At 51.8% G+C, this 26,003-nt stretch overlaps 2 protein-coding genes across 2 annotated transcripts in view; both read left to right on the top strand.

Annotated features, from left to right (window-relative positions):
• The window catches only part of LOC135899458 (muscle calcium channel subunit alpha-1-like), a 934,514-nt gene that overhangs the window by 137,154 nt on the left and 771,357 nt on the right, over nucleotides 1-26,003 (top strand). The gene's annotated exons all lie outside the window — the stretch shown is intronic.
• On the top strand, nucleotides 18,733-24,641 carry LOC139047093 (uncharacterized). The gene is made up of 3 exons (XM_070521053.1): nucleotides 18,733-19,221; nucleotides 19,746-19,992; nucleotides 24,220-24,641. Exons 1-3 carry the CDS (start codon nucleotides 18,733-18,735, stop codon nucleotides 24,639-24,641), a joined length of 1,158 nt encoding a protein of 385 aa, XP_070377154.1.

Raw genomic sequence — 26,003 nt, 5'->3', positions numbered from 1 at the left:
CTCGCCAGTCAAGACCTACGACGAAGAACTTTGCCAGGAACGTGAAAGCTTCGGTGACGAGGGCAGCAAGGATGCCGGACGCTCTACCGAGGGAGGAGACCAAGGTGATAGTGCGGCCTCGGGGAGGCCTTAACATCGCGAGGCCTCAGACCGCCATCGTGGCATCGGGGAGGACGGAGCAGCGGACACCCTCTGCCTCAACTTGCAACAAAACATCATGGTGGTGAGTACCCCCGACGATATACGTGCTTCACGTTACGCCGAGATAAAATCGATCTGCATTGGTGGCAAGGAACACGTGGTTAGCGCATATCAAACCGTGCCATATGGCACCGTTAAGGCGTTATTAGAGGCATCCCAATAGAGGACTCCACGGCCGCAATCGACCGGAACATTGTTAACTCAAGAAATCCCTTGGCACTTGGCGCGAAGAGGATTGGCAGCTCGACCACAGTCATCGTGGCTTTCAAGGGCCTGAAGGTCCCGAATTACGTGCGCTATGGTCCCGTTCTCACCAAGTGCAGCCTATATCGAAAACAATTCGATGTATGTGAGCAGTGCGGAAAGGTGGGCCACCGCCGCGACGTTTGTCCAAACCCTCACGTGAGGGCTTGCTTTGCGTGCGGGGCCGTTGGCCCCAAGGAAGACCATAGATGTACTCCCACTTGCAGATTGTGCGGAGGGCCACATCTGGCCGGTGACAAGGTTTGCAAGATTAGGTATAAGGTCCCATACGTAGTTACAAAGAGGCAACGGGAGCGCAAGATGGCCGAACAACAAGCGCAGCAGCAACAACGAGCGTCTCTCAGAGCTGAGGAATTTCCATCGCTGATGTCAGCAACCGCAACACCTGCCGGCCCAGCTGGTCGCCGCGCGTCACAATCCGTCTCGAAGCGCAGGGCCAGCGAGAGTAGACAGCGTAGCCTTAGCCGTAAGGGGGGTACCACCACCACCATCTCCAATACCAACGCAACGACCAAGACCATTAGCACCAGCAAGACCGTCGATGGCAACAACAGCAGCAAGACGAGGGAAGACGAGGCGATGGAGACGTTGAAGGAAGCCAACGAGGCACTCCGGCGCAAAAACAACGAGATCGAGACGAAAGTCAGTAGGCAAGAGGCTACTATTAACAAGATAGCAAACGAGATCTCGGAAATCAAGAAGCTTCTGACGACCCGTTCCACCAACAACGAAACGCCCCAAGCGGTATCATGTGAACCCACACCCAGCATCAGCAGCGCTGTACCACCGACATCCGCTGAGAAGGAACCGGCACCGAATAGACGAGCGACCGAGAACCTGAAGGAGCGCAAGCTCAACGATCGGTTGGACAACCTGAAAGACAAGGTCGACCAAATCGAGGAACACCTCGACGGGCTCGAAGATTATATTAAGAGAACCTTCACCAAGATGATTAACGACAGGTTCGCCGCCATCGACCTGACGTGTCAGCAGTTAACGAACGCAATACAGAAAATGACGCAGCACTACAATCAGCAACAATCATGGCCGCTCCAGCAACAGCAACAACTACAGCAGCGAAGGGTCTCGTGACCTGGCAATGGAACTGCTACGGTTTCGCTAGCAAGAGGGCAGTCTTGCAACAACACATAACACAAGTAGAACGCAAGCCCGATATAATCATTATACAAGAGACTCGCACTGATGCAGTATCGCTACCCGGTTATCGGGTATACGCCAAGTCTCCGAAGGTCAGCGGTGGTAGAGGGATATGCACATTGGTTCGCAAGGGACTCACATTCATTGAGCGCGAGTTGCACAACAGTAAAATTGAATACACCCTCATCGAGGTCGTTACGGGCAAGAAACAAAAGAACAGTACCTTTCTGCTTAACGTCTACAGTAGTCCTTCACACTGGAAGCAAAAATTCAAGACGCTCCTTCACAGAGCCAGCACCGTGGCGGGGACTCACAGGCTCGTCGCCTGCGGGGACTTCAACGAGGCACACCCGGCATGGGGATATAACAAGCAAGTGGCCAAGGGGCGAGACCTGTTCCAAGACACAATAGACCTGGGCTTCACCCTCATCACAGACCCGACTGATCCTATTGGGAACTCTGTGTCCAGGGATACGACGCCGGACCTCACGTTCGTGAAGAACGACGAGAAGGGAAATATCTCCTGGCGCAATACGGGGTCAGAGCTCGGCAGCGACCACTACATCGTAGAGGTCATCATACCGGAGGAGGTCAAGGGCTCGGAGGACAAGAGAAAACATAATTTTACGGCTTGGGATGCCTTCCGTAGCCTGTTACCAACGGAGATGGAGGAAATCGTGAACATAGAAGAATGGTCAGCCCACATCGCGGGGAAGGTCAAGGAGGCGACCAAAATCATAGAAACGGATGAGCAGGTCGACAAGGTTGACAGCCGCCTCGCGCACTTAATCGAAGCAAAGCAATCTATCCCAAACAGGTGGAAGAAGCAACGACTAAATCGGCGCCTAAGGAAGAAGGTGGCGGAGCTGAATCGCGCCATTGAAGTCCATTGTCGGCTGCTATGCACGCAACAGTGGAACGAAATCTGTAACGCTGCGGACGGGCAGATGCATTGCGGCAAAACCTGGAACTTGATGCGGCATCTGCTCGACGAGGCTAAAACAAAATCCCACCAACGCGACCGCCTCGCAAAGGTCATTCACAGAGCAGTCAAGGAAAACGGGGAACCCGAAGTAATTAGACGCATAGACAGCAAGTACCTTCCGGTTACACCCACGGAAAGTCATACCGAGTACGGCGGTAAAGCCAACGAGAAGCTCGACCGCGAGATCAGCGTCGAGGAGGTTCGAGTGGCCCTGCACGAACTAAACAGCAAGTCGGTGGCCGGCCCGGATCACATCTCGAACAGAGCGCTCAAGAACCTCAGCGATGTGGCCATCGAAAACCTCACCGGTTATTATAACAAGTGCCGGAGGGTGGGGTCACTGCCCCAGCAGTGGAAGACTGCCAAGATCATCCTCATCCCCAAACCAGGCAAGCCGCCGAACACGGACAACCTCCGGTTCATCTTGCTCACGTCCTGCGTGGGCGAGGTGTTAGAGCGCGTCCTCATGTGTAGGTGGCAGGATTGCCTGGATGAGTCGGGACTATGCCCCACCACAATCATCGGGTTTCGGCGTTCCCTCGGCACCCAAGACGCGATGATTCTGTTGGAAGATATCATTGACGATGACACCCTAACGAAAGACAACAAGGCCATTCTGGGGCTGGACCTGCAGAGCGCCTTCGACAAGGTGAAGCAATCTGCGATCCTAGCCCAGGTGTCCAGACTTAACATGGGCGCAAGAACGTACAATTATATCAAGGACTTTCTGACGGGGCGGACAACCAAGCTCTGCGCCGGCTATCTACGGCTCCTAGAGAAGAGGCTCGGCAGTGTCGGGACCCCCCAGGGCTCGGTCATCTCGCCGTTGTTATTCAACCTCGTTATGATCGGAGTGGCCAAGCGACTCTCTTGAGTCGAGGGCGTCCGGCACACCATCTACGCCGATGACATCACGCTGTGGGTTCCGTGAGGCAGCGATGGTCACATTGAGAGCACGCTGCAAGAAGCCGTCGACGCGACCGAAGACCAACTGAAGGGTTCCGGTTTGATCTGCTCACCGAGCAAGTCAGAACTGCTGGTGTTACCAGCGAAGTGCGTCAGACGTAACAAGAGCGAACCGAGGTATTACGAGGCCATCAAGATCGTGACGAGGAACGGCCAAGTGATCCCGGAGGTCGACAAAATCCGGATGCTCGGCATGATTATAGACAAGCGACGGGGCAACGGCGAGTCCATTTCCCGCCTTACAGCCAAGGTTACCAACGCAATACGTCTCATCAGACGGGTCGCCAACCGCAAGGCCGGGATGAAAAAGGAAAGCTTGATTCGGCTTGTGCACTACTTCGTAATCAGCCACGTCACCTTCGTTGCAGCTTTCCACAACTGGATGCAGTGTGAAAAGACTAAGATCAACGCCCTGATACGCCGAGCTTACAAGGCGGCGCTCGGACTATTCGAGTGTACGAACACCAACAAGCTCCTGAGCCTGGGGGTACACAATACCCTCGAGGAAATTGCGGAAGCGCAACGGACCACCCAGCGGGAGCGGCTCTCTATGACCGAAGCCGGCAGGCGCATACTTCAATACTTGGGCTTCACGCCCGGGGCGAAAAAGCCGAGTAGCGACGTTTCTGTCCCGGACGGGACAGGAACGTCGCTACTCCTGGACGGGTAGTAAGACGGGTAGTAGGACGGGTAATACGACGGGTAGTAAGACCTCATCCCGAGAAACATGAACCAACCCGGAGTGTAACAAGGAGAGAAGAGAGGCGGCGGCCAAGGCCCTCATCGACTTTCACGCCAAGAACGAGCACGCAAGGTTCGTGGATGCGTCAGAATACCAGGGAAACTGCGCGGCATTCATAGCTACCGTCATCGAGGCGTCGTCCGGCGCGACGAGAGCAGCGACGAGCTTACGGGTCCACGGGGCGTGTCAGGCGTAGGAGGTGGCCATTGCCCTGGCCATTGCCGACCCCGGGTGCCAGACGGTGTTGTGCGATTCGCGAAGTGCAGTGCGGAATTATGCAAAGCGCAAAGTGTGTGGTGAGGCTGTGCGGGTTCTGTGCTCGGCTGACCTACAACGAGAGAATCGGTATGTTAGAATCAAGTGGTTCACAGCGCACGCGGGCAACGATGCGTCCGAGAAGCACGATAACCACAACGAGACGGCACACGCAGTGGCGCGAGCGCTAACCAACCGCGCGGCTGCAACCGACCGTCCAACGTGGTGTAGTGCCAAAGACCGCATGACGACGTTCAACGAACGTACACAGTTCCACCGCTTGGCTCGAAGGACTTTCCCACCCCCGCACCCGGGGCTGAGCCGAGCGGAGGCGATGCTGTTCAGACAATTGCAAACTGGTTCCTTGTCCACCCCAGTGTTAATGACTCATCTATACCCGAAATTATACGTGAGTGATGTGTGCCGCGTGTGCCAGCGGGAGAGGGCCACCCTGATGCACATCCTATGGGATTGCACCAAGTTCCCCGACGAAGCTTCAACAAGTACAATGATTCCGCCGCGACTCGCGGCTGCGGCGGAATGCTACGACCAGGAAAGCCAAACCTGGGCCGTCCAGCCGGTCTCGGCGGCTCTCGAAAGACAAAGGCCGAGCGAAACCGACGAAACGTTGCGCCTCAGGGCGACTGACCGCGGGAGTAACACGCGCTGGAGTTGGGTGGAGACCACCCGCTGAGAAGACGTCAGGGCCGGCGTCACGGCGCCATTTAGTCATGGTGTCGTTCTGCAGGCGACTACATGAAGTTCTTTCTCTCTATCCCTCATTGAAATTATGTTTTCTAGCGTTTTCATTTAAAATGCTGCGCTCATCTCTAATAAGTGAACGCTCGCCGGCTTTCTAGGCGACACTGGCGCAGCCGAAGGCGGTACGACGACGACAGCAAGCTGGCTAATGGGATAACGATTTCGAAATGATGAGGACTGTATAACGACGACGACGGAGGGAGGAGTACGGAATGACGACGTAGGTATGGCGACGATGCCTCGACGACGTGCTCTGTGTCGTAGATATGGTCGCCGTGTACCTGCTCATTCTTTAAGAGTCCACCTAGGGGACGCGTCATTCCGGCCGCCGTTGATTGGCTGGAGCTGTACCAGCAAGAAGGAGACTGACTGAGGGCGCCTGATTCCCTTTCGCTGGTACCCCAGCCCAGTCAATCAGTACTTTAATAGTAGCCGAAATGTGCAGACCACCAGGTGGACTGATTTATAGTTTGACGGCGCGTAACTTAGAATCGGTGCCATTCTCAGAATCAGTTACAAGTCGGTATGCCTTGCATGCTCACCGTCTACAATTCGTAAATTGCAACATAAGCCGTAAGTAAGTGGTAATAAACTAAATTAGTGAATTTTGTTTATTAGTCGATTACGCATTTTGATTTCCCCTGGAAGTATTGTCCGCCTTTTTTGAGTAAACCGGTTCAAGGACTAGAATTGTATAAAGGTTTCTTTAAAAAAAAAAATCTGTGGAGTCTAAAAAGAACACGCTGCATTAAAGAGCTGGTACGTAAAGAGCTGAGCTCGCTGTTTGAATGGATTAGCAACCAAATTTTCGTGGTACGTATTTCTTTCAATGCAATGGAAAGCTTACCACTCAGAGTGCCTAATCATGAAATGGTAACGCGGAAGACGACGTGGAACATATTTTATCAGAATTTTTTGATCTGATGTGATGATGTAGTTCACTGGTAGCACGCTGAAAAAACGGTGATAGGTGAGCGCGGTAGCGATTATAGGCCGGCACTAGTGGGAGGCAGACAAGTGCGGCCGTAATTGTGAGAAAGTATGATATTGTTTGTTAAGCCGATGTTCCTGCGATTCATGTTCTCTGAAGTGTTAAAGTATTACTGCGATAACAATAACGTGTTTTCGTGGCTTCCTGTTCAACTGCTTTGGTATTTAACCAGGGAAAACGAGACCGATCGGATCGAAAGCAAAACGAAGCTTTTACACGTGATACGCAGTTCAGCGTGTTGCCGTAGCCATGCGTGCGCTTTTGATTTCTGAAGCATGAGAATAAAGCGCAGTCGTCTAATAATATTGTTACGGGGAGAAAATACATGTATTTAGAAAATATACAGTTACAAGGGTGTAACCTCAACGGCCAGGGTAGCACCATCAACCGATCCTCGATACATTTAAATTTCCTCTTCATCTGCCAACGTCATTGTGTCCACAGCGGCACAAACTCGTACGTAACATTAACCCTCGGCGGCAGAAGCATAGTCTCGATGCCTTTCTGGCGCGGCGAATCAGCGTGCGAGTTATAGGGCTTGAGCCGCCAAACGTGCAGGATATCAGTTCTTGGTGGGATAGAAGACGTCGAAGTCCCTGGTGATATCTCACATGTGAGGCTGCCGACTTGGCGAAGAATTCGGTACAGCCCGACGTATCGCGGCAGAAGTTTTTCGCAGAGGCCGACGCGACGGGAGGGTAACCAAAGCAGGACAAGCGACCCAGGGCTGAAATGAGTGTGCCGACGACGACTGTCACAACGATGCTTTTGGGTAGTTTGAGACGCCAGAAGACGATCACGGGCAATGCGACGTGCTGTGGCCGCGCGAACAACGGCCTCGTGAGCGTAGAACGTGGTAGCATTGGCATCGGAACGTAGTAGCGAGTGAAGAGGCAGGGGTGGGTCACGGCCTTGTAGTAGATAGAATGGAGACTAACCAGTAATATTGTGACGCGATGAATTGTATGCAAACGTCACGACAGGTAAGGAGCAGTCCCAATCCCGGTGATCATTGGACACGTACGTACGTACATGGAGAGCATGTCCGTGAGTGTATACGGTTGAGACGCTCGGCAAGTCCGTCTGTCTGTGGGTGGTAAGCCGTCGTGAATTTGTGGGACGTGGAGCAAGAGCGAAGGAGGTCGTCGACAACCTTAGCAAGAAAACAGTGGCCTCTATGAGTCAGTAGCTGACGTGGGGCACCATGAAGGATGATCACTTCATGGAGGAGAAAATCATGCCACATCAGTTGCGCAGTTCGTAGGCAGGGCGCGCGTTATGGCATAACGCGTGGTACGAACGCTAAATTCAGTACGAACTTCAGTGTAGCCATGCGAATCAAAATGACCCCACACGGGTGGATTGATAAGGCGACTGACAAGCGTGGAAAACGCTGCAGCCTGGTCGGGTCCCCAACGAAAAGTAGCGTCCTTTTTGAGGAGGTCTGTGAGAGGACGAGTGATTTCAGCAAAGTTCTGAATAAATCGCCGAAAATAGGAACACATGCCTAGGAAACTTCTGACATCGGTAGAAGAACGCGGAAGAGGATACTCACCAACGGCACGAACTTTTTCAGGACCAGGCTGGACGCCAGCAGCGTCAACCAAGTGACCAGGTACTGGTATTTGGCGGTGGACGAAATGGCATTTTGCAGAGTTTAGTTGTGGGCCAGCTCGTCGAAGAACAGCAAGAATAGCTGAGAGTCAGTGGAGGTGGCTCTCAAACGTCGGTGAAAAAACAATGACGTCATCAAGGTAGCAGAGGCACGTGGTCCATTTGAATCCGCGCAGAAGAGAGTAAATCATGCGCTCGAAGGTAGCAGGGACATTACACAGACCGAAAGGCATCACTGTAAATGGGGTAGAGACCTTCTGGTGTGACGAAGGCGGTCTTTTCGCGATCTCGTTCATCCACTGCGATTTGCCAGTAGCCAGAGCGCAAATCAATCGACGAAAAATAACTCGCACCGTGTAAGCAGTCCAGCGCTTCATCAACACGTGGAAATGGGTACACGTCCTTTTTGGTAATCTTATAAAGATGACGGTAATCAATACAAAATCTCCAGGTGTTGTCCTTCTTTTTAACCAGAACGACATGTGACGGCCAGGGACTGCAGGAAGGCTCGATAATATCTTCGGAGAGCATTTTGTCCAACTGCCTTTGGGTCACCTGGCGTTCAGCCGCAGACACACGGCAGGGCCGCCGAGGAGGAGCGTCACCAGTGCTGATTGGATGGGTGACGACACCGGTTCGACCTAGCGGGCGATTGCCGAAATCAAAGATATCTTCATAGGACATCAGAATGCGGCGAAGGGCGTCGGCGTAAGCAGGTTGTTGATCAGTAGCGATCATTGGCGTAAACTTGTCTTTGCGTAAAGCAGGAGGGACAGAGGCTGCAGCAGTGTCGAATCGCGGTTCGGGCGTAAGAGCGGCTACTCCACACTCTTCCAAAGGGGACAGCGCAGCGAGAGATACACCTGCAGAAAGCACTAGCAGACACGAACCAAAGTTCAGGAGAGGAAGCCACGCTCGATTGTTGACAAGAGTTACAATCCAGCTTGGCAGTGCTATTTGACGTGCCAGGAGGACGTCGCAAAGTAGGGATACCACGTAAGGACCATCTAGAAGTGGTGGCGAAGGCGACAATATAGCAGCTGCAATTTTAACCACTAATTATATTGCACTTAATCACTACCGACTTTCGTAGTCTCAGACTACATCCGAAGTACCATGATCTTACTTCCAGGCCTCGCCACTCACTGGCATTTGAGGCTTGCTTTGACCATTTCAAATTATAATTCTTATTTAAATCGCGAACAGCGTGCTGGAATCTATCACTATAAATAATGGTTATGTCATTTGCATCAACGTCCCACAACACATTCTCGCCAGTTGTCAGTCCCTTTAGGGTAAGAAAATTACAGCTCAGATTTTTTTATTTCTTGTTGTTGTAAGGTGCACTTCGGTTAGAACCAGACACCGAGAAGGTAGTGATGCGAAAGGTCTGAGCTGAAGGCAGGTTGGTGCAATAATTATAGTTCGTAGCACAAAATAATGTCCGCGGTCTTTCCGATGTTAGCGACGCAAGGCCGTGAACGGTCTTGGGAAAGGTCCCAATATATACATATATATCGTTTCCGTTGCAATTTGTGTTTTTTGGATGTTCGTCAGCAGTAGTTGCTTCTGCCTGATGCCCTTCTTGGTAAAGCAAGACAAACTCGCAACCCTGGCTTAGACAGGCTGCAGTGCAGTAAGATTTCTCCAGCAAGTTCCGGCCCCTAAGGACAAGGTATGTGCGCCACAGAAAGCCAGCTAGAGTGCTTTTCACTATTTCAACGTTGCACATAACTGACGTCCTTGAAGCCTCTCCGCATAGAAACTAGAACTGAGAAATTAATTTCAGGCGCTGTTCAATGCAGGTCGCTTGAGACCCCCGGGAGAGCCGAGTAAATCTGCAATTCCTAACCTTAGTGTGTTCGTCGGATAGAAATGACGTAGGGTGTGAGTTGTTTGCGTGTACATGCCACCGGTGCACATTTGCCTGGTGATATTTTGAGGTCCGTGCTATACCAAGGTGCACCGTTGTTGGAGTATGAAGATCTCGAAGCCTTACACGGTGCTGTGTCTTTGGCCTCGTGTCGTAGCTTTAGTCAACTCACGTACCTGGTCTGTGTGTACGTCGATGAACTGATCGGCTGTGCTTGCAGACACGTGCCCAACGAGGTCAGTGAGTGTTAGGTTGGAGGTGGTGGTGCTTACGCATAGATGAACGAGACAGCGTATATATTGTTGTACACACACACACACACACACACACACACACACACACACACACACACACACACACACACACACGCACGCACACGCACACACAAACACACACACACACACACATACACACACATACACACACACATACATATATATATATATATATATATATATATATATATATATATATATATATATATATATATATATATATATATATATATATATATATACTCTGTATTGTTCGGCCCTTCTTCGGTACGCAAAAAGAACGATAAGTCTGCCGTGCGTAAAGAGATCGACTACATTGTCGATCGATGAACGGCCTCTACGATAATCAGCCGCGAAGACAAAATCGCCGTGGACGTGAACTCGCCACGCATGCTCGACCCTCCAAATGTAAAAAAAGTCGCATCCGGCTGCCTATAGTGACACGGGAAACGACGTCCAACGCTTACTTTTGGTGTGAACCTGAGACTTACAAACAAGCTCCTCCAACAAAAATGCAAGCACCTGCCATTCAGCTCCGTAAAGAGAGCGGAGCCTGCGGGACTCCGCTCACACGTTAATGCCTTTTCTCTGCCAATGTGAATGATAGGCTAATCCGAAAATAAAAGCCAAATGTTTCAAGCTAAAATGTTACCTATGACTAAACATTGATATCAAGATCGCGCATAAAATTTGCCCTGGGCGTTCAGAATGCAGACACTCAGGTTTCATGCTGAAACCAGCAGCATAAAGAATGATCCGATAGGGATATAGTCAGTGAACGAAACGCACTGGCTGGCGCATGCGCACAAATTTCGTAATCGCGTTCATGTTGGACAACGTAATTATTAGCTTGTCACCGACCATAGATGCCAATCAATCAATGCGAAACAACATCTTCGTTTGCAATTTGTTCGACGGTCGCGGACTGACGTTGTGGTGGCGATGGTACCGCTCCGACTTGTTATCCAAGTCCACGTACATAGATGTGTGAGCGGGGTCACGACACCTCGCACTGCGGACTTGACCATTTCCTCTCATCCAGGGGACACACCGTCTCGGTAAACAGCTTTATAATGACACAATTTAAAATGTTTACGTCTTGTAGCCCGTTCGCGGCCCTTGTTCAGATTGTAACCGAAGTGTTACGCTAAATATGTTCGTAAACACATATGTTCTATAAACAAGTATAAACTAGCAATGGTGCAGATACATGCACATGTCGTTATTTTAGCTGTTGCCGGTGTGTGCTTCACCTAATTATGACCGTTACGAAGCCGGCGCAAGACGCCAGCCATTGCACTTCAACATTTTCTAACGCTGTTACGAAATCTATCGCAAAGAAGGCGTGCCTCCCCATATTGTGCACGAGAGTACTCTGGATATGTACGGATGGGACGTGTACAAATATCAGATGCGCTTGACGCGCGGAATTATTGGATGACCTAATGACTGGCTGGCTGACTGAGTGATTGATTATGTCATTAATTCGTTCATTCGTTGGATGTTTTATACGGCAAGTGTACGTTTCGTTTCGATATTCTCTTTCCTCGGCAGTCGGATTTCCGCCAAACACTGGCCTCGTAACGCCACCGCGGGGCTCCCTGCTCTGCGCGCGACGGCGGGAGCTCTGTTCTCACGGGAGCGACCACCCAAGTTGCGCGCGTTGCGCGTGCTGCCGAGGGAGGCCTTCCGCGCCGCAGTCGCCATGGTGTGAACAGATGCTTCAACGCAATCCGCGCGATGTGCCCTCCAGTCGTTTTTTATCGCCATTGTCTTTCTCGCAGTGTCCGGTTAATCGCTGTCAGCGTGCGCCTGCAAAGCACAAACAGCAATCGCTGCTTCAGGGTCTGGCCGCTAGCGGTTCCGACCCCGGGTCACACTGGGGCTCTTCGCCGTGGCGTCGGTGCTTCTGGGTGACGACTCATAAGCTCGGTGTGCTAGCTGGACGTGTGACTGGTTTCCACGTCGACAGGAAAGCCGGAGGGCGCATTTTCTTTCCTACAGGTGTACTGTTACCGAAGTATACATTGCCGAGCAGTTTTCACTACGTCGGCAGTGTGTTTGTGGTTTTCGCTATCTGGCGATGTTTATTCCGACTCAGTGAGTCTCCTGGTAGTGTAAACTGCAAGAGGGCTGTTCGCAGCCGTGTCATACCAGAAGCATGCAAACGTACTGCTGCTAGGAAGGGCCCCCCCTAGGTGGTCGGAACCTACTTGTATTCCGCCTCCAGAGCCGCGGCAAACTACAAACTCCTGGTTGCAAATGGCATGCAAGAGGAGGCCCCGCAATAGGAAACTGAAGCTGACTTCTTGTTACGTATTGGATGAGTGAATGGGGATTAATACCGACTGCGACAATCGATAACGTGCAGAATAAAGTCATTATTAAGGAGTATAATAAATATCATGATGAAGAAACCAGTTAACTACAGACTTAACTACTAAAGAAGTCATTGCTAGACATTGAGAACATGTCGTCCCAGCCCGCCGTGTCGCGTCGTTGGTCAAGCTGCCCGTCGTTATATATATATATATATATATATATATATATTTAGGTATATATATATATATATATATATATATATATATATATATATATATATATATATATATATATATATATATGTATATATATATATATATATATATATATATATATATATATGTATATATATATATATATATATATATATATATATACCTAAATATATATATATATATATATATATATATATATATATATATATATATATATATATATATATATATATATATATATATATATATATATATATATATATATATATATACCACATACATGTCGTTCAAAGAATGAAATGGAATGCAGTTAGCTTAGAGGTTAGTTTGGGTGTCCTAAAGCCAGGCGAGAGGATGGGTGGGGGGGGGGGGAGGTGTATTGACCGTCTTCGTGGTCTCATAAATGTTGCAGTAACTTTAAACAACCCATACTACGAGAAACATGCTTCAAGTAGTTGCGACCCCTCGCACACTCCATGATAACATGGGACCTGCATTCCACTGCTGCGTCTTTCCATCTTATATTTCTCACGTCGTTAGTTGGGGACGCCACTGAATGTGCGCGTTTTGGTATTCGTCATGCCGTACATTTTTTCTTATTTTTTAAAGGTTTGCTTCACTTTTACAAAAAAAAACGTATAAATTGAGCTCTGGGCGCTTGCAATCGCACTCTAGGTGAGGGCAGAACCCAGGCCGAAACGTCGAAATTAGATGTTTATTTTTAGCTTGTGTACGTGCGCCTGCACTTCTTTCAATTTATTACACACCGTATCTGAAGAACTAACTCCTTCATATACGTATGCACGGTGACTGGATTTTGCAGTCACCGTGCATACTTCGTGGTTACCTTTTGTTTATTTATCCAACAGTTGCGGTCGGTGGCCCGACCTTTTTCAAGGCCTACCGTACATTCTCGTACCACAGCCTCTTCATATAGGCAGATAGAGAAAGAAAAAAAACTAAAGAAGCACGAAAGGAAAGAAATGAGGCAAAAGAAGAAAAAGAAGAGAAAGAGAAAAAAAGATAGAAAAAATGAAGAAAGTGTGCGAGAGAGGCGGGGACTAAAGAGATTACCCGTTGGTAACAGGGTTAATCACCACGCATTAACGGAGCCACACCCCTCATCGTTGGCAGTGTTCGGGTCTTTGACACGTTCCCCAGGATGAGTGTCAAAGGGTCAGGAAGTGAGAGGCGTAAGGGAAGGAATTCGTTACGCGTGCTTCCACGTGGTTGACGACCACGCACACCATTATGTGGCGTTCTGATCAAACAAAGGCGCTGCAACATTAGTGGAATGTGTAGAACGAATAGTAATAATAAATAAAGTTCGCGAAAATTAAAAAAAAAGTTGAGGAGCCATTTCACTCTGTTAAGGTGGATGATCAGCGAAGTTGTAGCACATCCCACAGGGTTGTACAAGAGCACATGTATTTATTTTCAATATTTGGCAATGGCGGTGGATATAGCTTTGTGATTATTATGGTATACACTGTTTGTTTCGGTTAGAACCTTAGATAAAATCTTGGCCAAAGTTAAATCTATACACGACCGTTGTTGAATAGTTGAGCGACTTGGATTGGTGCGGCACTTCAAGCCACACTCTTATGACGAATTGAATGAACCATTTCTTCTTGTCTGGTTCTGAAATGTCCACATTCAAGTCTCCAACGATGGTAACAGCGGCAGAGTTATCACGGATAAGTGAGCACAAAGTTGGTTTGATTTTTAGGATGGCGTGGGCTTCGAGCCCGAGAAAATATCATTTCTGTCTAAGGCTTGTTCTCAGCATATAGCAGCATGAAAAATACTTTCCAGGTAGTCCCTCGCCACCAGGGCCGTTTTGAGTTCCTTGGCATGACTTTGGAAATCCGTCCCGTCAGGCCAGATGCGGCGGTACCGGTGGGCTTCTGAATACGGGATGACTGTCTTGAAATGTCGTGAATGGCTACTTTTGAAATGAAGTTATTGGTCGGGATATATATATATATATATATATATATATATATATATATATATATATATATATATATATATATATATATATATATATATATATATATATATATATATATATATATAGTCCTATCATGAGAAGCCAACAATCACACCAAGGACAACATAGGGGAAATTACTTGTACTTACTAATTGAATTGAACGCACAAAAGTTGCAGCAAGGAACAAAAAAAGAAAAAAAACCCTCTCCTGGCAGCTGCGACCTCTAGCATGCTCCTTGTGAACATGTCAGCCCTGTCACCCCTCCCTACATTCCATTGGTTATGGCTTTCATCTTTCCTCCCTTGTGGACACGACTGAATGTGCACCTTGACGTGTGGGTTGTTCAGAAACTGCCTACCTGATTTGACTTCCTTCGTTTTTTTTTCGTTTAATATGTTCAGAGCTACAAAGCATTCGCGAGAAACTGGAGACGCAAATTTTTTCGTGTCGACGCGACGCGTAGACGGCTACCGCCGGAGGATAGCCCTATTTATACACTATATACAGCTATGTAGCTGTATATGGATAGCTATATACAGCTTCGCTGTAAACAGATGCATCCCACGCGCTGTGGGAATCGATGGAAGCGAAGCTTTCTGTGCTGTTTGCGTTCATTCACGGCATATAAAAGTGGTGATGTCGTGTTAAATGTTACCTTGTCTACAGCACTTGTGTTTGTCTACGTAGTACACAGCGAGATGTGTCATTAATTCACTCGTTCTTTACTGAGGAGAGCTCAAATAGGCAATGCTTCTTGACGACGCATTTTTTTTTCTCCCATGTCATGTTAGGTGAACTGCCACGCGCGAAGAGCGATCCCCCGTTTCCCGACTGCGTCCGTACGAGACCCGCCTTCTCTCTCTCTGCTCCCTCTCTCTCTCCCTAGCCAGAACTGTGGTTGCTGTTGCGCGTGAGCACGGAGACAGGCGCGGCAGCTCCTGCAATGCTTTTTCGGGGGGTCACGCCTAAACGTCGACCAGCGCGCATTGCGGCGTCCCCCACGTACAGAGGGCATTGTGGCCTCGCTCTACCGAAACGTCGCTGACGTCGCCTATCTCGTCTCCCGCACCCCTGCCGTGAGCTCTCAACCACCCCTCGACGCGGCGTCTAAGGTAGCAGCAGCAGCAGTGGAAAAGTCGAAGGAAGGGGCTAAGAAAGCTTCCCTTTGAAAGAGAAGGGGGATACAAAGGACGCAGAAGACAAAGGACGCAATAATACCACGCAGCGCGGTATGTGCAAGCGCTGGGCGGCGTGTAAGCCGCACTGTGTCGAGAGTCTAAGGCGCGGCTTTCTTGACCCTGGACGGCTCATTCGTGGTGATCAATATTTGCAGGTTTCACAGACTGCCATCGTTTTCATTCAAGCCTGCCTTGAATGTGTTCAACTTAAATGTAAAGTTTAATTCCCGTTTCCGTGATCCTGTAAACCCATCTTGCAATAAAATTACGTTAGATGTGCCAAAATCGTTGCTGTTTTTGTTTGCCTGTCGGGATATGGGAAGGTTTGGTTCGGGAAGATTTGGTTTGCCCGATGATTGTTCAATCGAATGCAGAAAGGGGTCTCAGTTTGGTCAATATCCTTTTTATTGCATACGCCGCGTTCGAAGAGACATACACATTAGCGGAGTCGCGGGTGAGGTTGCCGCGAATAGTATAGATAAATTTCGAGTTTCCCACGCAATGTGGGAATCGATGTAAGCGAAGCTTTCTACGTTGTTTGCTTTGATTGACGATAATTTGCGGTGCTTTTGACGGCGAATGTGTAATTTTTTTATCATTTAGCCCAATACAAGAGTCGTGAGTTGATGTTGAACATTGCCTTGCGTCCACAACTGCTGTTAGTCTGCGTAGTACACAGAACACACAGGGATAATTGTTTGCTTGAGGCGTTGTTGTGCGCCATTGATAATCTCTGAGAGGGTTGAACATTATCATTGCCTCACATGACACATCGCATCGTGGCAGAAGCGTTAAACTTTAATAGACTTGCCAAAGTCAAAACCACGATCGGGTTATGAGGCGCACTGTAGTAGCGGACTCAGGGTCAGTTTTTACATCCTGGTATTCTTTAACGTGCTCCTAAATCTATGTGCACTACATTCTTGTATGTCACTCCCTTCGAAATGCGGCTGCCACCGTCAGAATTGAACCCGCCTCCTTGAGCAATGCCATAGCTGTCAAGCTACCGCGACCGGCACAGAAGTGCTGATCTGACGTGGGACCACTTCCGTAGCGTCGCACAGGCCTTACGGTGTTTTAATGCGCCTTTGCGTCTGCATGCCCAGCGCCAGTTGCTCGCTTGACAAATTTGCATGGTGTTTATTTTTCAGAAATAGCCGAAGAGTATCATGCCGGTACCTTCAGTTTGCCTGCAATCGCCGTTTTCTTGCCTTCTCACATCATCTTTTCACTCTCCCGCTCTCTCCCCCTGTATGGGAACGGTGACAGGGGCAAGGCTGTTATTCACTCGTTTCGCGACTGCGTCGGTTCTACCAACGCCACCTAGAGGAAATTCTTTTCTACCCATTCTCTCCCCCCTCCTCTCTACAGTTCGATCTACGTCTCCTCTGGACTTGCACGTTAGTGGAGCCTACCAAACGGCACACCCCTGAAGGAAATGTTCCTGCCCCCGGGACCCCTCGTAAGAGCCCCTGAGGATGGTTTCGCGGTCATGCAAAGGCGCTAGCGACGTCGCGGGAAGCACCTGTCGTTCCAAAAGACCGTATCCTTCCTACTTGTACAACTGCCCCCTGCCTGGAGAACAACCATCCCCAGGACTCTACACGCTGTGCCATCAACGCACGTCGTGAGCTACTGCAAGCCGAGGTCAACGGGGCTGACCTGACGGCAGGGCCCGTGGAGTGATGTGCCGTGAGCATCAGGCTCCAAGGCGCACATGGATACAACCATGGCTTCCATCTACCTGCATCCCTGTCAACAATGGGACCCTTCAATCCTCCTGCAGCTGTCCACACTTCTCGGCTGCGACTTCCTCCTTTGCGGCGACATGAACGCGCACCATACGGCCTGGGGAAGCCGCAGATGCTGCAAACGAAGAAAGGACTTGGTGGAGGTGTTCTGCAGATTGGGCCTATAGGTGCTGAACACCGGGTCATTCATCCATGTCTGAAGGCAGCGCACATGACATGTACGGCAGTCGATGTCAGCCTGTAGACAGAGGGAACCAACTACAGCTGGACTACGCAGTGAGACTCTTGGGGCTCAGGTCACCTGCCGATCTCCATCACCCTGGCAGGAGGGAAGCGAACCCGTACCAGGAAATTCAGCACAGTTGACTGGCGAGCCTTCAGGAAACAACTCGCCTGCATACCAGAGGAGAAGGACTTCTTCCTATGTGTGCCAGAGGCAGCTCAAGCAGCAACCGCCCACTCGCTCATGCCCGAAGACCAACCGGCGCCTGACCTTCGACATCTGAACCTCTATGCTGCCAGACGCCGAGCTGAAAGGCGAGCGTTGGAAACACGGCTGTCAGAACATCGCACCGAGTACAACCGCACCGATGCTGCCTGTCGGCGACTTGCCAACCGCCGACAATGACAGAGCTGGCAGGGGATCCGAAACTCGTTCAGCCAAGCCAATGGTGGTCCACGAACATGGAGGCTCCTGCGGTCACTGCTATCTGGCCCAGCGGTACGCCCAGGGGTACGTCAACCGGTACTCCCAGTGGCCATATGCCTAGGCAGCGAACCATCCCTGGCAGAGCTCCTGGCGGACCGATTCACAGCCCTCCGAGCCACCGAACCAGCCGTTGCATTGGATCCCCCATCCCGAAGGTAGCCTGGTGGCTTCCATCCAGCCAGATTGGTGCCCTCTGGCATGACTCACTCCGGGAGCACAAGTTGGCATCAGCACTGGCGAAACCCAAGGACCGCAGTACACCAGGAGCTGATGGCATCACATTCCAAATGCTACGGAACCTGGACAAGCGGGCCCGGCGCCAGCTCCTGGAGGCCCTGAATGACGTATGGCAGACCGGCTCGCTACCGGAGACTTGACCGACTGCGGTGGTGTTACCCATCAGAAAGCCTGGGCGAACAGCCACGGCCATCACCTCCTACAGGTCGGTGTCACTGACCTCAGCACCCTACAAGCTGATGGAGACCATTGATCTAGGACGGCTAAACTGGGTTGCAGGAACGGTGGGGTTCCTGCTGGAGCAACAGACAGGCTTCCGTTGCCACCGATACACAGCCGACTCGATCGCAGACATGATCTCCACTCTGGAGGCAGCAAGAAGCAACGGGGAAGTGGCCCTCCTCATCCTGCTGGATGTCCAGAGCACGTTTGATGGACTGCCACACGAGGTCATCGAGAATGCACTGCATGAGTTCGGCATCGTTGGCTGCTTTCGGCAGTTCATCAGCTCATTGTTAACGGGATGGACACTTCGGGTGAGAGTCGGCCGGACCCTGAGTACCCCCCGCAAGATGGCAATTGGCGTCCCCCAGGGCTCCGTCCTGAGTCCATTCCTATTCAACGTGGCACTGGCTGGACTTCTTGCAGCCATCCCAGCAGAGCCAAGGTTCTCGACGCAGTACCCGGTGGGTGCAGATGACTTGCCCCTAGACGCACGGACCCAGACGGTACCTGCACGCCATCCGGTCATCACTGCAACGATCCCGGAATGCAGAAGCTGCATACTTACGGAGCATCGGGCTTCTTGCCTCCCCCACAAAGACTGCTTATCCTGCTCATCAACCCGGCAGCTGTTGCTAGCGTCACTGTCTGAAGACTGGCGCTGGAAGGCATACCTATCCCATGTGCGAAGGAGGTCACATATCTGGGGCTCGAGGTGGACCACCATCTTACACTGCCAATGCAGCCACCATCAAGGCACGCAGGGTGAGAACAGACGTCAGATGGCTACTCCAGCTAGGAAAAGGCTGCGCATCCAGATGGGCCATACGTCTGTACCTTGCTGCCGCTACCTGTGTGTTCCTGTATGCACTGCTTCTGTCGAACCCAATGCCGACCCGCAAGAAAAACACTTGCACCGGTACATAGGACAGCCATACGAACATTTCTAGGACTTCCACGCCATTAACCTGTGGCTGCTACACTGGTGGAGCCCCAAGCCTCGCCTCTTTTGTTGCGTATGCTGCGGCAGGGGCTGCTCGACATAAACCCGACTAAATTAACCAAAACGAGCCCGTCACCCGAGGACGCCAACGAGAAACGCAAGGTGCCGCGGAGGGACCCCCTCTCGCCGCGCCTAGAGCGGAGAGGAGAGGCGCAGCCCATGCACCAAGCATTGAATGTTCAAGAAGCGATGGACGCTGAAACCACAGCTGACTGCAAGACGGCAGCAGCGGCACCGCAGCCGTCAAATCAACAACAGCAACCACCGCAAGAGGGCAAACTGGCAGCGATACTCGCAGCCATCAATAAAATTAACGAGAATCTCGACAATATGAATGCCAGGTTAGAGGTCTTCGAGGGTCAAATTAAGATCCTGTCAGTCAAGCACGAACGACTGGCGGCGAAGACAGCGACGATAACCGTGAAGAACAAGTTCGCAGCGCTAAGGAAAGAACGCGCCAATAAAGTCAAGGAATCGATCGCGTACAGGCGCGGTCGCATCAAAACGTCAAAGGAAGATGGCGCAGACGCCGAACAGTAAAAAGCAAATCCGCGGGGGGGAAACAACGATCATTTACCAATGGAATTGCAGGGGCATCCGCACCAAGGAAGCCGAGTTACAACTTCACTTAGATGGGCTCGACCAGAAACCGGATATTATCGCGTTACAAGAGACACACGGCAGACCCAGACTCCCGGGTTACATCACGTACACGGATCCGACGGAAGGCGGGACGGCGTTACTGGTGCGCACCAACATAGCAGCCACCCAGCACCTCACCGCGCAAAAGGGCTGCGAACACACGCTGGTCGAGGTTCACACAAGGACTATTGGCAGTGCCGGAAACCTGTTTGTGATGAGCGCATACTGCAGGCCGTCACAAAGGCAGTACGACTTTGAAACAACAGTGAGCCAGGCGAAGAGGTTGGCGGGAAACAGGCCGCTCCTGGTCCTAGGCGACTTCAACGCCCCTCACACTACATGGGGTTACAAATACCAATCTAAACGAGGCAAGGCTCTAGCAAAGGCAATGGAGGACCAAGAAATGGCGCTCCTCAATGAACCGGGCGTCGCCACCCGAAAGGGAAACAGCGTCAACAGGGACACCACCCCGGACCTGTCGTGGATGGCGGGCTCCCTAGAAGTGGCCTGGCGGAACGAAGACGTAGACCTGGGCTCCGACCACAGTATCATAAGTGTAACGATCAAGGGACCAAGGTACCGGGCAGCCCTCGGCAAAGCCCGGATCACCGACTGGGACCGAATGCGCAAGCACACGGACGAAGAAAACGAGACCTCCGGAGAAAACGCGGAGGAGGGCAGACATCAAACGTACGCAGAATGGGCGCGAGAACAAAAGATCGCGCTCGACAGATTTACTCAAGAAGTTGTGACAACGATGCAGACGCCCTTCGTCGACGCCAAACTAGCACACATGTGGGAGGCGCGGCACTCGCTCACGCGAAGATGGAAGCGTCAACGACGAAACAAGAAGCTCGTCAAACGCATCGCGCTCCTCAACAAACAGATCGCTGAATACGCAACCAAGCTGTGCCGAGAGAACTGGATGAGTACGTGCGACGGGCTGCAGGGAACGCTGTCGGCGCGCAAGACCTGGTGCCTGCTCAGACACCTGATCGACCCGTTGAGCAGCAAGACCGCAACCAACCGCAACCTCACCAAAGTTCTGAACGCTTACGATGGCAACGGCCAAAGGCTCATTGAAGACCTCAAGGCGATCTACCTCAAGACGGAGAGAGGGCGATTTCCGATACCGGAGGAGTACGGGGGACCGGAAAATCCGGCATTGGATGAACCGTTCACCATCACGGAGTTGTTAACAGCCATAGACGAGAGTAATAAGGCGAGCGCACCAGGAATGGACGCCATTACATACAAGCTGCTCAATAACATGAGTGATGCGGCGGCACGTGGGCTCCTGGGTCACATCAACAGAACCTGGGAAAGCTCGAAGTTGCCCGCAGAATGGAAAGAGGCCGAGGTACGGTTCATACCTAAACCCGGCAAACCTCTGACCATCGAGAACATGCGCCCCATCTCGCTCACGTCCTGTGTGGGCAAGGTCATGGAACGCATGGTTCTCAGAAGACTTCAAGCACACCTGGACGAGACAAATCAGATGCCGGCGACCATGTATGGATTCCGCCAGCACCTGAGCACCCAAGACGTCTTGATCCAATTACACGAATTGGTGATTAAAAAAGGAACGAGGCACGCGCCCCGGGGTATACTGGCTTTGGACCTCAAAGGGGCCTTTGACAACGTGTCCCACGCCAGCGTGCTCGAGAACCTGCGCAAGACGGGGTGTGGCCGCAAGACCTACGGTTATATCAAAGATTTCCTAACCAATAGAGCAACAACTATCCGGATAGGAAATGAACGGTCAGAGCCTGTGGAGCTCGGAGACAGCGGTACCCCACAGGGGTCTGTCCTGTCGCCTCTGCTTTTCAACCTAGCACTCCTGCCCCTGCCCGAACTACTCAATCAGATCGAGGGCGTGGACCACGCGTTCTATGCCGACGATATAACGGTGTGGACGAACCGCGCGGGTTCCGATGCCTGGGTGGAGGAAGCCCTGCAGAGAGCGGCAACGACCGTCCACGAGTATGCCAGGACCTGTGGCCTGAGCTGCGCTCCACAGAAATCGGAGCTGCTCATGGTACAGCCCGGAAGACCGAAGAAAGAGCCGCCGCCAAACATAATCATCACCATCGACGGCACAGAGATCAAACCAACGCAGCAGATCCGGATACTGGGCCTGCTGTTGTGCAGCGACGGCAAGGCGCACGCAGCCGTCAACAAAATCAAGACCACATCCGAGCAAGTCCTCAGCATGATCCGGAGAGTCACCAACCGGAACAGAGGAATCAAAGAAGAAGACGCACTGCGCCTGGTGCAGGCATTCGTCGTGTCACGCGTAACGTACTCCGCCCCGTACCTCCAGCTTGCGAAGGTGAACCGCGAAACGCTGAACACGACGATAAGGAAAGCAGTAAAACTCGCCATGGGCATCCCAGTCTACTCGTCAACGCAGAAGCTGCTGGAAATGGGTGCCCACAACACGGTGGAAGAGCTGGTGGAAGCACACCTATCCCACCAGAGGGTAAGGCTGAGCCGGACAGAGCACGGTCGGGCCGTCCTACGCAAGATAGGATGGCAAATTGAACAGCTACCGACAACGGAGCCGCTCCCCACAACGTGGAGAGACATTATTAAGACCAAGCCCCTCCCCCGGAACATGCAGCCGGGGAGGAACAACGAGAGACGCTCTGCGCGGGCCAAGGCACTGGCTCGACAGCTGGAAGAGGACCCCGAGGTCCTCTACGCGGACGCCTCACTTCCCAAGCACGGAACCAGAGCAACGGCGGTCGTCACCACCATAGATAAACTTGTCACAGGCGCGTCGATACGGACGACGAATACAGCCGAAGCAGAAGAAGTGGCCGTGGCCCTCGCACTCGCACAACCGGGAGTGAGGACCGTTGTCACAGACTCCCAGACCGCCTACGCAAGCTACCGCAAGGGGAACATCTCTTCCGTGGCACTAGCGATCCTCAACAAATGCAAATCACCGGGGCGGGCCGTTGAGCTCGTGTGGGTCCCGGCTCACTCGCAAGTGGAAGGCAACGCACTCGCCGACCACTATGCCCGAGAACTATCGATCCGGGCCGAGGACGAGCCAGGGCTACCGCACCCCGTGACAAGCTACAAAGACATCACGCAAATGTACAGAAGCGGCAGATGTAGGCTTCCCCGTCCGCATCCGCAACTCAACCGAATTCAGCAAACGATCGTGCGACGCATGCAAGCGGGGTCGCTAGCGCATCCAGTGCTCTTGCATAAGATGTTCCCAACAGAGCATGACACTTCATGCCCTTTTTGCAGACGGTCAAAAGGCACTCTAGCACACATCCTTGCAGAGTGCACTAAGCTCAAGAACCCCCCACCACCCCTACCCCCCACCCTCCCCAGCCCCAACCCCCCCGAGCGATGGGAGACCTTGTTGTCCAGCCCCGACCTACCGACCCAGCTCGCGCTGGCGGCTAGGGGCCAGGAACTGCTGGACACATATGGGACCTGAGAATAAGGTTCCACCCCATCTGGTGCAAGCGCGCACCACCCGTCACTAAGGGCTCAGCACAAAAGTTGATTCTCTCTCTCTCTGCTCGACATAGACCACCTGCACCGCACTCCGGATAGGGATGCCCTGGTGCCCAGACTGCGGAGCCGTCCCTCCTTCCGGATGGGTAGCATCTGCGCACTATACGACGTGCTAGTGGCCAGCCCCCCACAGCAGTGATACCGCCCCCGACCCACCAGCAGCCACTGGAGGTCCATCTCCAGTTGTGGGGGAAGCAGAAGAAGATAACCCTATCATGGGAGCTGTAGCAGGCAGCACTGTCCAAGCAGCATGAACCAAGTGGGCATCTCCACATCTTCACGGATGGGTCTGTCCACCTTGCCGGTGGCTTGACGGCAGCAGCTTGCACAGTACTGGCAGCTGCAACGACCCTACAGTGCCGCCTACCGTTTGCTGCGAGCTCCACAGCAGCAGATCTGGCGGGCCTCCACATTGCGGCTGAATTCCTTGTCGAGCACTCACCACAGGTCCCCGTGGCCATCTTAGACTCCCGCCCAGCTCTCCAGGAACTACTAAAACCCGATCGTACAAAAGTCACCATCACCCTGCTCCTGGCTAAGCTCTCTGCAATCCGGAGGAGTGACATCCCCCTCTCACTGCGCTGGCTGCCCTCACACGTAGGGATAGCCGGAAATGAAGAGGCAGCAGCAGCAAAAGCAGCCCACCATGCTCTGGTTGCAGTAACCACTGCTGCAGCCGCATCCGACTACACACAATACCGGCTGCTCGAACTGATAACCGCCGCCCACCCGGACGCGTGAGTGGCTAGCGGCAAGCCACCGCAGCCACTCACCGAGGAGGGACTTACGAGACGAGAGCAGGTACTCCTCCTACGCCTCAGCACAGGCAGCGCATGACCTGACGCCCAGAAATTCGGTGTATGGAGCATCGCATCACTTGCCTGCAGGGGATACAGCTCCCCTAAAACCCTGGAACACATCCTGTGCCTCTGTCCAGGACTAGCTTCGCAACGACAGGCGATGACAGCCGCATACAACCGCCTCGGCTTTCCAGCCAACACCTAAGATTTTCTCTTGTCGCAGCACTGCAAGCCTTTCTCGAGCTCCCTGCTGCGGCTGGACTTGCCTCCTTGTAGCCGATCCCCCGGCCCCCTACCCCTTGCGGTGTCCTGCCATGACATGTTGCTGCCAGCTGATCCTTCCCACAACCTTCTTCCTTCTTGTCATCCCATATCTCCCTTTCTCCACCTCCAGCTCACTCACGGATAGCCGAAAATAGAATCTTTTCTCCTTCCGAAGGGTCATCTATATATATATATATATATATATATATATATATATATATATATATATATATATATATATATATATATATATATATATATATGTATATACATATATGTATATATATATATGTATATATATAATAGAAACGTAAGCGCTGGAGTTTCTGCAATGCTTTTCAGGGGGTTTATGGATGATTGCAGCTGTCAGGAGCCTAATGTAGCGACCCACAGGAAGCTTCAGAGGGCATGGTGCGCATGCCACGCGATGGAAAGGTCGAAACTAGTTTCTCGCGTCGTATCGACGCGGCGTGCAAGGCAGCAGCAGCAGCGCGAAAGTCGAAGGAAGAGGCAAAGAAAGCGTGGCTTTAAAATTTCCACCCAACACGCGTGAACCGAATGAAGACCTCGTTCGCGAGAGCACTGCTTTGGCACAATGCCCGAACCACGAACGTAGAGAGAGCTCATTCCGGAGTACTTATCCACGGTCGAGTGGTGGAGTTCGGCTATGGACAAACGGGGCGAAGTGCGTCATTCTCCGTAGCACTGTAGTGTTTCGAGAGGCGGAACTCGCAACTCACACATGCAGACGGTGCTTGGGCAAATACTAGAAAGAACGTCTCCGTGCCTGATGGCTGCTCGGGTTCTCCGTGACGTTTTGCCTGCTCCGCGAATATCGTCCACGTCACTGAGCATCGGAGACCGTCTACGTAGACGGCCAAGGAGACGGCTGCGAGCCCAAGTAATGGAACGCGTCTGGAAACATCGTGAAAACAATGGCAAGGCGCCTCCGCAACGCGACGTCAAGGAAATATGTAGTCGGTGCGTGGCCTCCGAGATTGCGGCGGTACTCGGAGGCCACGGTCGGTGAAAGCTCAAC

This window comes from Dermacentor albipictus, chromosome 6, assembly GCF_038994185.2.
Source record: "Dermacentor albipictus isolate Rhodes 1998 colony chromosome 6, USDA_Dalb.pri_finalv2, whole genome shotgun sequence".
Taxonomy (NCBI): Eukaryota; Metazoa; Arthropoda; class Arachnida; order Ixodida; family Ixodidae; genus Dermacentor; species Dermacentor albipictus.
The sequence above is the reverse complement of the archived record's forward strand: the minus strand, read 5'-3'. Positions and strand labels throughout refer to the sequence as shown.